This window comes from Ovis aries, chromosome 3, assembly GCF_016772045.2.
Source record: "Ovis aries strain OAR_USU_Benz2616 breed Rambouillet chromosome 3, ARS-UI_Ramb_v3.0, whole genome shotgun sequence".
Lineage (NCBI taxonomy): Eukaryota > Metazoa > Chordata > Mammalia > Artiodactyla > Bovidae > Ovis > Ovis aries.
Window position 1 is genome coordinate 75753058 of NC_056056.1, and position 11897 is coordinate 75764954.

The following is an 11897-nucleotide window of genomic DNA, read 5'->3' on the forward strand; positions in this document are numbered from 1 at the left end:
CTGACATACAAAGCCACTTTGAGTTTCCCTAATCCCCAAGCAATTCCCTGCCTACTGGCTCTTACTGCTTAAAAGAAACATAAGCTCCTCTGACATTGACCTGGACAAGTGCTATGTACTTGGGAAGACTGGGAAAAGGACGGAAGAAACATCTTTAAGTGCATTAGCAGCCTGCTTGATTTCTGCAGGCTTTTCTAGTCGGCCTGACACCCATCTCCAGAGGAGGGACACTTGAGACCACAGGCTTGCAACGCACGGGTTCCCTGGGAAATGGTGAGCTGCAGAAACAAATCATTCTTTTTCCCAGAACAAGCAATCCTGCAAATTCACCCTTACTGGAACAAAGAGCATTTTTTTTTTTCTTCCCTCTGACTTTCCTTTAATGTTACAGCCAGTGAATTCATAGTGCTTATTGACCAGGCCACACATTCACCTGTTAAGCACAAGTGTCTGTTTTAGTTGCTCAGTTATGTCTGACTCTTTGCAATCCCGTGATCTATAGCCTGCCAGGCTCCTCTGTCCATGGGGTTTTACAGGCAAGACTACTGGAGTGGGCTGCCATTCTCTTCTCCAGAGGATCTTCCTGACTTAGGGATAAGTGGTAGACCCTAAACTGTCAGAAGCCTATAATTATCTCTTTAAGGATATATAACCTACCCCAACTATTTAAGTCTTCTCTCTCCAACTGAGGCAAAGCCCTATATGGCTTTGCTTTACCCACAGAGTCTTGCTAATGTTTAGGAGAGACTTGGCACTGACTACACTCATAAATCTGTGGATAAGAAATTTTTAAGCATTAGAGTCATTATGAATCTCAATCTACAAACTGAGACATACAAAAAAAATGATATCTTCATTTTCACTAAATCAAATTAATTTCTTTTTTGAGTTCACATCCTCCTAAATTTGCAAAAATTTCAACCTCAGGTGTTGCTGGATTCTCATCATCCTCAGGCCTCCCCAGAATCCAGTAGGCTTCCACGGTGCTCAGAAAAGCAAGAGAAGGGACTCAATTACCCTGTCCATCATCATCACTACTGACATCCTCATTGTGCCCTGCAGTAACGTCTTTAAGTCTGGTATCTCTCTGCTTCCATGCCCAGCCAGAAGAAAAGCAATTTTTTTTTTTTAACATTGTGAACAAAGAAGCCTAAGGTTAGTCTCCCTAGATTCATCATTCACCCCTCCCAAAATTTTGCCACCACTTTGGGTCAAAAGTCCTCACATGGCTGAGCCCAAGCCTTGCCAAGCTTTCTCCCTGCCACCTACCAGTCCTGGTGCTTATTAAAGTCTGAAAGAACTCACTCTCCCACTCCTCTTATTGGTCCTAATGGCAACCATTAGAGTCTCTTCAATGAAGTCATCAAGGTGGTCACGGAAGAATCTTACTCAGACCACAATTAGGAAGTCAACTTGCCTGCGGAAAGGAGGCAGCAGTGGTCCTTTCTACTTTGAGACAGTGCAGCAAAGAGCAGAAAAGACCATGAGTGGAAGGAAAGGAGACTTTGTATACGATTAGGTTCTTTGCTTGTAAGCAACTGAAACTGACTCTGAAAAAATATAGACAAAATAATAATAATAATAAGGACTGAAGGAAGATCTTAATCAGCAGTCCTCAAGAAGGACAGGAAAAGAGCAGTTCCAAGAATTTCAGTCAGGATCTCACAGATGAAAGAAGAATGACTCAGCTCCGGCCACTTCTGTGAGTATTTCCACTGCCGACTGAACTCCCAGGAGAGAGTCGCATGGACCTAACCCAGGTCATGCACTTGCCACTCCTTGGGTAAGAGTTGAGAGCCAAGGAGTACTTAGATCAATAGGTTAACCAAACACATCGAAGCGGGGACAGAGAGTGCCCGTAACAGAAAAGCAGAGTGCTGCAACCAAATGAAGGGAGACTGGACGGACAAAATGACTAGTGCCTCTCACAGACAGAAGAGAGTCTTCCCAAGTAACAAGCTGCCAGGGGATAAGCACCGTGTGTGGAGGAGAGGAAAACATGCTCACATGAACGACACGATTCTTACATAACCTTGGAACATCTGCAGATGTGAAAACCAAGAGCTTATGAGAAAGAATATCAGCATTAATGTAAGAACATGATCAACCCCAGGGCAACTGTGTGAGAAGAGAACAGGCCACATCCTATAGGGCCAGGGTATCTGAAAACGCTGGCAGAAGAAAACCACAAAGCACACCAAAAAGAGGAACATTTTCTTAGGGATAAAGATAAAGAAGCTACTTAAGATTTATTCAAGAATCTTACTCCAAAAGCACATGTCAGTGTTGCATAAAAGTATGCTTAAGCTAACTGTGTGAGTCTATGGGGTCGCACAGAGTCGGACATGACTGAAGCGACTTAGCGGCAGCAGCAGCAGTTCTGATAATTCCATGTGAGTTCAATCATCATCAACTAATTTCCTTACGGACTTCACAAAGTTCCTTCTTAAAGAAGTCATCCTATAATCATTAAATATTGGTATCTTGACTGGATATGACTGCAGGAAAGATTCTGAGGGCAAAGCGGGCAAAACCAGGTAACCACTGCCATGTGGAAATGGTGTCTCAAGACATTTCTCTGTGTGTGCCCTGCACAGCCGTGAAGCCTGGGCATGTAGAACTTTTTCTTTTTTAAAAAATAAAAGCAACATCAGAGCAGCATTTTTCAAATTGGTATTCTATAACTTAGCTCTTTAAGATCTTCTTGAGGGGGAAAAAAGAAAACAGGGTTCCATGAATTAAAAGAAGCAGAGACTAGACAAGAGACTGGAGGGTTAATAGTTCACTGGTCACATATTGAGAATCATGACAAGGAAAGTGCTATGAAAGTAAAACAAAAACAAAAGAAAAGAATAAAGTATAGAACAGCCGAGTGAGGTATCCCATTTAGGAAGTAAAATCGTCAGAGAAGTATCTAAAGGTGACCTGAGAGCCTAGAGGTCATACCCCCTTTGTTCTCAACCACGAGTTTATCTCTTTGTTTCAGGAATAAGGAGTTCAGCAACAACATGGATAAATTTCAAAATAATCAATGCTGAATGACAGAAATCAGACCAAAAAAAAAAAAAAAGCATAAGTTGTATAATTCCATTTATACAAACTTCTAGCATTGGCAAACCAATCTGCAATAATGGAAAGTAAATTAGTGGTTGATTGAGGATGCGGTTAGTGGGATAGGTGGCAAGAGAAGGACTGAGTTACAAAAGGATGGGTATGTTCATTCTGTTGTGATAGCTTCCCATGTGCTGATGTCAAAACTCACCAAATTGCACACTTTAAATATGTACATGTTGCTGCTGCTGCTGCTAAGTCGCTTCAGTCGTGTCTGACTCTGCACGACCCCATACACGGCAGCCCAACAGGCTCCCCTGTCACTGGGATTCTCCAGTCAAGAACACTGGAGTGGGTTGCCATTTCCTTCTCCAATGCATGAAAGTGAAAAGTGAAAATGAAGTCGCTCAGTCGTGTCCAACTCCCAGCGACCCCATGGACTGCAGCTCACCAGGCTCCTCTGTCCATGGGATTTTCACTCCATGTTACTGTGTATCAATTATATCTTAATAAGGCTGTTTAAAATAAAAGTTCCATGTCATTCATGAAGCTTAATCTGTAGCCCAGTTTCTCAGTTTCAGCATTAGTGACATTTTGGGCCAGCTAGGTCTTTATAGGAGGGGCTGTCCTGTGCATTGTAGGATGTTCGGCGGCATCCCTGGCCTCTATCCACTACATCCCAGTAGTACCGTGTGATATTATGATTTATCATAAGAAATAAACATTTGATCTTCATCCACTCTTGTTGTCACATATCTCCTAAAATCCTGAGAATTTCGTAAGCAATGAGAGTGGCCAGAGTATCTATTGTTAGGTTAATAAAGTGACTTCTGCAAAGCACCCAGGTAACCTAAGGATGGGGGCTGGTTACCAGGGGACCCAACCATGGGATTAGAGGGTTGGAACTTTCAGTCCTCGCCTTCACCTCTGGGGAAAGAAGAGAAGCTGGAGGCTGAATCAGTCACTAAAGACCAATGATTTCACCGCCTATGCAATGAAGGCTCCATAGAAACCTAAAGGGAGGGTTTGGAAAGCTTCCAGGTTGGGGAACTTGAATACTTCCAACCACCACCTTGTGCACATGTTCAGTCACTCAATCATATCTGACTCTTTACAACCCCATGGACTGTCGCCTGTCATGTTCTTTAGTCCATGGAATTATCCTGACAAGAATACTGGAGCGGGCTGCCATAAACTGCACGAAGACACAAGCCCCTTTGTTCACCCTATGAATCTCTTCATCTGACTGTTGATGTGTATCCTTTAATACTCTTTATGATAAACTGATAACCCCAGTAAGTATACAGGTTTCCTGAGTTCTGTGAGCCACTACAGCAAATTAATCAAGCCTAAAGAAGGGGTTGTAGGAACCTCTGATTTATAGTCAGTTGGTCAGAAGCACAAGTAACAACCTGGGCCTGAAATTGGCATCTGAAGGGGAGGGGAGTCTTGTAGGACTGAGTCCGTAACCTTCAGAATCTGATACCATCTTTGGGTAGATAGTGTCAGAGTTGAGTTGAATGGTAGGACACTCAGCCAATGTCAGACAGTGGCTTAATGCGGGAGAAAACAGCATAGAAGCTGGAATTGGTGATGAGAACCATTAACCACTCCACCAATAATAGTGACCAAAAATAACATCAGATGGCAAATGTCCCCTCATGGGAAGGGGTGGAAGGGAAGAGAATCACCTAGAGGTGACAGCCATATGTCTGGAGGGATTTAGCAAGTTACAAAAGAAGTAAAGGAAGGGACTAAGCTGAGTCAAGTCTGTGGACCAGGAAATCCATTCAGCCCTAATATCAGTGCTGTGGATTGAACAGAGCTTCAAGCTGCTAGCAGGAGCAGAAAGCTGGCTGGAGGGCTATAAGTCCCCTGAGAGAAATGTCCGAAAGCGACAAAGTCAGCTGCTATCGGAGCAGAGAAGGCCTAAACAATAGGAAAGAAAGATTCGAGGGGAAAGTAAGGAGTATTTAAATAATATCCTGGGTTTGTTTATATTTCCCAGAGTACTATTACTCATCTTACTGGGTCCTTACAAAGTCCATGCAAGGAGGAAAGCAGTGAATATTGTTCTTCTTGTTTTTCAGAGGCAGAAACAAGACCTAGAAAGAGTATCCATCAGCTTCTGAGTTCCTAGGTCTCTGAGCACAGCCTTAGCAAAGGAAAGTTAGATAACCTCTCGTCTAATTAGAGCTTCCAGATAAGACTTCTAAAGGTCTGGCGGAGCCGCCGCCGGGGAGGAGCAGCCGCTGCCGCCCAGGACTGGGCCCTTAGGGAGGAGGAGGCGAGAAGATGGCGGACGACCCCAGTGCTGCCGACAGGAACGTGGAGACCTGGAAGGTCAAAAAGCTCATCAAGAGCTTGGAGGCGGCCCGCGGCAATGGCACAAGCATGATATCGCTGATCATTCCTCCCAAAGACCAGATTTCACGAGTGGCAAAAATGTTAGCAGATGAGTTTGGAACTGCATCTAACATTAAGTCACGAGTAAACCGCCTTTCAGTCCTAGGAGCCATTACATCTGTGCAACAAAGACTCAAACGTTATAACAAAGTACCTCCAAACGGCCTGGTTGTTTACTGTGGTACAATTGTAACGGAAGAAGGAAAGGAAAAGAAAGTAAACATTGACTTTGAACCTTTCAAACCAATTAATACGTCATTGTATTTGTGTGACAACAAATTCCATACAGAGGCTCTTACAGCACTACTTTCAGATGATAGCAAGGTTGGCTTCATTGTAATAGATGGTAGTGGTGCACTTTTTGGCACACTCCAAGGAAATACAAGAGAAGTCCTGCACAAATTCACTGTGGATCTCCCAAAGAAACATGGTAGAGGAGGTCAGTCAGCCTTGCGTTTTGCCCGTTTAAGAATGGAAAAGCGACATAACTACGTTCGAAAAGTAGCTGAGACTGCTGTGCAGCTGTTTATTTCTGGGGACAAGGTGAATGTGGCTGGTCTCGTTTTAGCTGGATCAGCTGACTTTAAAACTGAACTAAGTCAATCTGATATGTTTGATCAGAGGTTGCAATCAAAAGTTTTAAAATTAGTTGATATATCTTATGGTGGTGAAAATGGATTCAATCAAGCTATTGAATTATCTACTGAGGTCCTCTCCAACATGAAGTTCATTCAAGAGAAGAAATTAATAGGGCGATACTTCGATGAAATAAGCCAGGACACGGGCAAGTACTGTTTCGGAGTTGAAGATACACTAAAGGCTTTAGAAATGGGAGCTGTAGAGATTCTAATAGTCTATGAAAATCTGGATATCATGAGATATGTTCTTCATTGCCAAGGGACAGAAGAGGAGAAAATTCTCTATCTAACTCCAGAACAAGAGAAGGATAAGTCTCATTTTACAGACAAAGAGACAGGACAAGAACATGAGCTGATTGAGAGCATGCCCCTTCTGGAGTGGTTTGCCAACAACTATAAAAAATTTGGAGCTACATTGGAAATTGTCACAGATAAGTCACAAGAAGGAGCACAGTTTGTCAAAGGATTTGGTGGAATTGGAGGTATCTTGCGGTACCGAGTAGATTTCCAGGGAATGGAATACCAAGGAGGAGATGGTGAATTTTTTGACCTTGATGACTACTAGGTAGTCGACATGGGTCCAGCAAAACGTGCCTCACCCTCCAGCATCCAACCCAAGGAGCAGACCCGTGGTGGAATCCAAACAGATCCCTGCCTTACAATTGGAACATTTCCAGAACTTAATCCATGAGCACTGGATATTGAAAAGAAAACCAAAACAAAACCAGACCCAACCCTACACTTTGGTTTGTCATGGTGTCAGCGCAGCAGCCTACAGCTAGTTCCTAAATGCCACTTTGGAGTAATTTAAAAAAGAATCCCAGTTTTTACTTTTACTTGATGGTGAAATTGGTTGCTCTTGTATTTTATGGGGGAAAAAAAAAGATTTTTTTAACCTTCATACATAGAAGCAAAAATACTTTAACTGCTGTAAACCTTTAAAAGTTAATAGAAATGAGATATACTGGTTTGTTTATTTTGATTGGAGAAAAATTAAATTGCTGCATTTCGCAGTGACCCATTTACATGGCATTCTCAGCTTAGACTGCATAAGAAGAAATATATGTGGTGAAATGTTGGAACCATTTCTCTCTCGGTCTCTGTTTAATGTCGAAAGGGTGAGCTAATAGGCAATTTCAACTTCACTCCCTCACACTACCCGTCCCCTCCAGGCTGTCAGTTTCAAGGATGCAGATTGCATTGCAAAGATGAACTGACACATGAAGCATGTGGGCCACTGCTCTGTTTCCTTCCATCTGTTTTGCAGGTGCATTTGCGCCCAGAGTTTGGGAGCCCTTAGCATCAACTGCTTTGACAAGGGTTCACATAATCTTGCATACCAGAAACCAGTTTGGGATGGATATGATGGGACTTCTATGCTATTGCTGGAACTGGGAGAAATAAAACATGCAATTTAAGTGGAAAAAAAAAAAGAATTCTAAAGGTCTATAAGGCTATGATTAAGGGTTTTCAACCTCTGATGGCATCCAACAAGAAACAAGCTGTAACTTGCAGGTAAGACATTCAGATTAGAAAGTTTAGCTTATGGAAGCATTTCTGGGGTGAGTCTTGCCAGACAAAGAATGTATGATTGAGGGATATTGAAGAATATGCTCTCCTGGTGTTTAAAAATAGAGATACTTCCTTCAGTGGAATGAGTTCAAGTTGCTGATAGAAGGCAGGGGGATTAATTTGAAGCAGTTAGAGGAGGGGAGAGAACTTAAGAGTGATAGACCAAAGGTCATTTGAACTGGGTTCTAGATTCAACCTCAGCACATTCAGGAATGGGTTAGATTTCAGAGAATCCAGTCTCTCCTTTTGCATACTTTTCCCTTCACAGATATTGAAACGTTTCCTTTAGAAAAGCATAAACATTTATATGTAGTATGAAGGTTTCAAAGCCTCTTCTGCCGCAAAGGAAAACATTCCTCCCTCCTCCCCACCTCCCAAAAAGAACTGCAGACCTGTGTGGGAGATCGAGAAATACTTGGGAAAGATGCCTTCAGATATCACATAGGTGACACCATGGGGTCCACCCTTCCCCAGCCCCAAGAAACCTCACTGCAGGCTAACCATTGCAAGAAGACCCACAGAGACTCAGTCACATCAGCTCTCTAATTGCAACCTAGCTAGTTACCAGAATTTAATGTACATTTATGATGTGATAATATTTTGATGACCATGTTTATATTTTTAAAGTGCCTTTCTTCTAGGTGAGCTTTAAAGAATGTTCCACAGGGGCTCTTTAACTTTTTAATTATAAGTTAACAACTTAATAGTGAAATATAAACAGAAACCTCAAGAAGAAAAATCCACACAGCAAAAGAAACAATCAATAAAGCGAAAAGACAACTTACAAAATGGGAAAAAATGTGTTTTTTTACATATATCATTTATATATGTAAACCATATATCTAAAAAGGGGTTAATATCCAAAATATATAAAGAACTCATACAGCAAGAACAAAAAAAAAAGTAGCAAAAGAAAAAACACACACACACACAATTAAAAATGGGCAAACAACTTAAATAGATATGCTTCCAAAGAAGATATACAAATGGCCAACTGGTTTATAAAAAGATATTTAACATCACATCACTAAGGAAATGCAAATTAAATCCATACTGAGGTATCACTTCACAATTATTAGAACTGCCACCATCAAAAAGCCAAGATAACAAATGCTGGCAAGCATGTAGAGAAAAGGGAAATCTTTTGCATGGTTGATGGGATGTAAACTGATACAGCCACTGTGGAGAACAGTACAAAGGAGTCTCAAAAAATTAAAAATAGACCTACCATATGATCTCAGCTTCCCTGGTGGCTCAGACGGTAAAGAATCTGCCTGCAATGCAGGAGACCCCAGCTCAATTCCTGGGTGGGGAAGATCCCACAGAGAAGGGATAGGCTACCCACTCCAGTATTCATGGGCTTCCCAGGTGGCTCAGACAGTAAAGAATCTGCCTGCAATGTGGAAGACCTGGGTTTGATCCTGGGTTGGGAAGATCCCCTGGAGGAAGGCTTGGCAACCCACTCCAGTATTCTTGCCTGGAGAATCCCCATGGACAGAGGTGCCTGGCAGGTTACAGTCCATATGGTTGCAAAGAGCTGGACGCGGCTGAGTGACTAAGCACAGCATATGATCCAGCAATTCTACTTCTGGGAGTATAACCCAATGAAATGAAAACACTGACTTAAAAAGGGTATCTAGACCACCATGTTCATAGCAACATTATTTACAATAGCCCAGACATGAAAGCAACCTAAGTGTCCATCAATGGATGAACTGATAAAGAAAATGTGATATATATATATATGTGTGTGTGTGTATATATATATACATATATATACATACATGTGATGGTGGTTTAGTCACTAAGTCCTGTTCAACTCTTGTGACTCCATGGACTGTAACCTGCCAGGCTCCTCATTCAATCCCTAAACCACTGAACCTGGGTCTCCTGCATTGCACGTGGATACTTTACCAACTGACCTACCTAGGAAGCCCATATATATATATCACATTTATATATTTATTATGTATGTACAAAATAGAAAATTATTCAGCCATAGGAAAACAAGGAAATCCTGCCATTTCCACAACATGGATGAAACTTAAGGGCATTATACTAAGTGAAATAAGTCATACAGAGAAAGACATACTGTATGATCTCATCCACATGTGGAAACACAAACAAACAAAAAAACCCACCAAACTCAGAAAAAGAGATCAGATTTATAGTTGCTGGAAGGGCAGGTGGAAGGCAGCTGGGTGGTGGAAGGCAGCTTGGAGAAAAGTGGTCAAAAGGTACAAACTTCCAGTTCTAAGATAAATAAGCACTAGGGATGTAATATACAACCTGATGCCTGGTGATACACAGGAAAGTAATTACGAGAGTAAATCTTAAGAGTGCTCATCATAAGAAAAAAATAATTTTTCTCTTTTTTATGCTTTTTCTGTGTATTGTATCTACATGAGATGATGGATGCTAACTAAACCTATTGTGGCAATCATTTCATTATGAACAGAAGTCAAATCATTAAGCTGTACACCTCAAACTTACACAATTGTATATGTCAATAAAACCAGGGAAAGGAAAAGAAAAAAGGAAAATCCCAGCCTTCTTTACCACAAAATCTAAACTCGTATCAAGATATAATGATCCCTCCTTGCTTTAATATTGTACTAATATAACTTTTCATAGTTGCTATCAATGTACTCATATTATTTTAAGATTTTATTTACTTAACATCACAGAATCTAGATTTTTTCATGTCCCTACTTCATTTACATATTTTTTAAAAGTAATGTGATATTCAGTTTGTTAGCATACCAGATTATTTAAACAAATCACCATAGTTTGGTCACTCACACTGTTGTTCACTGAAAGAGAAAAGTCGTCTTTTTTTTTTTTTTTAAGAATCCATATGAGTAGCATTTATTCCCTAAAAGATGTTTACTATGATTCAGTTTATGGGTCAAACATTAAATGAGAAAAGTCTTAATAGGAATGTGATACTTATCTCCCGATATTTTGCTCATTCATTCATTCATTCATTCATGGAGCAAGATGAAGCAGAAAGATGAAAGGATCTTGAGCCCTTGGCAGCCTCTTACTGCTGTCTGTCATCTTTGCTCTGAACTGCCTATCGCATAAATCCCTACTTCCAAAACCACAGTAGTCATGTTTCTGCCTCTTGTAGCTAGAAGCAATCCTAACTGATAGACCAGTGAAACATTTCTTTATGTCTGCACCACCCTTCCTCCTTTGCTCCCACCTCTCTGCTTTCCAAATAAGCCCTGCACATCCATTCTTGATCCTATCCCCTGACCCCTGCCTCCTCTTAGATCCTGTTCATAATGTCTTTTCTTATCTGCACCCTCTATCTCTCCATCCATTCTAGCCCTTTATATCTACTAATGAACCTGTTAGGAGCTCCTTTCCCTCTACCTAGCTCACCCCCGGGTTAACTCTCTCTTCCTCTCCTTCCCTTCACCAGACTTCTTGACAGACTTGTCTACACCTACTCACTGCTCAGTCTTGTTCAAGCTGACTTTCACCCCCACAGCTGTGGAACCAGCAATAAGCTCACCCACCAGCGACTTCCTAGTCAGCACATCACACGGCCTTTTCTCAGTCTCCATCCTTCTCCAGCTTTCTGAATGTGACACTTCTGATCACCTTTACCTCCTTCTTTTAAACTTTTTTCAAATGGAAATATATTAAGTTTTGGGGAAAATTAGTTCAAATGACTGAGAAAATGAATATAGAACTACACCGAACCATTTCCTTTCCTTTTCTAGATGCCTCTAAAATATAATAAGAATTTTTTAAAAACACCGTCGCCCTACTCCCCCCAAAAAGGAATCATCCAAAGGATAGAGAGAATGAGAAAAGAAATAATTTGTGGCAGCCATGAGACTGCTCAGGCTTCCGTTTATGGGAGTGTAATTGACTAAGGTCCCCTGCTGCTGGGCTCTGAAAGTCACCTACAACCCATAGCTGAGTTTGGGCCAATGTCATGCTTCCCCGGGGCTGCTCCCTACTGATGACTGAGTATGGCAAGGAACTAAGGTAAAACCATTCCCAGCAGACACCAGACTCTTTCAAATGCCAACTTTGGCTCAAGGACCCCTGCCTGCCTTGCTGAACACCCTTGCATTACACCATGGTCTGGGGTGCTCCAACCAGCCTTATTCCCTCCTCTCCTTCATTCTCATCTCAGTCTCATGCTCTCTTGGCCTTTTCTGACTCCCTCCCCATATTCTCTCAAAAGGGCAGTTCTCTAATAAAACCCTT

At 41.6% G+C, this 11897-nt stretch overlaps 1 protein-coding gene across 1 annotated transcript; it reads left to right on the top strand.

Moving 5' to 3' along the window:
- Positions 1-5326: 5326 nt before the first annotated feature.
- LOC101105644 (eukaryotic peptide chain release factor subunit 1) lies at positions 5327-7180 on the top strand. The gene has a single exon (XM_027961562.3). It carries the CDS (start codon positions 5347-5349, stop codon positions 6658-6660), a length of 1314 nt encoding a protein of 437 aa, XP_027817363.2. The 5' UTR covers positions 5327-5346; the 3' UTR covers positions 6661-7180.
- Positions 7181-11897: the final 4717 nt, after the last annotated feature.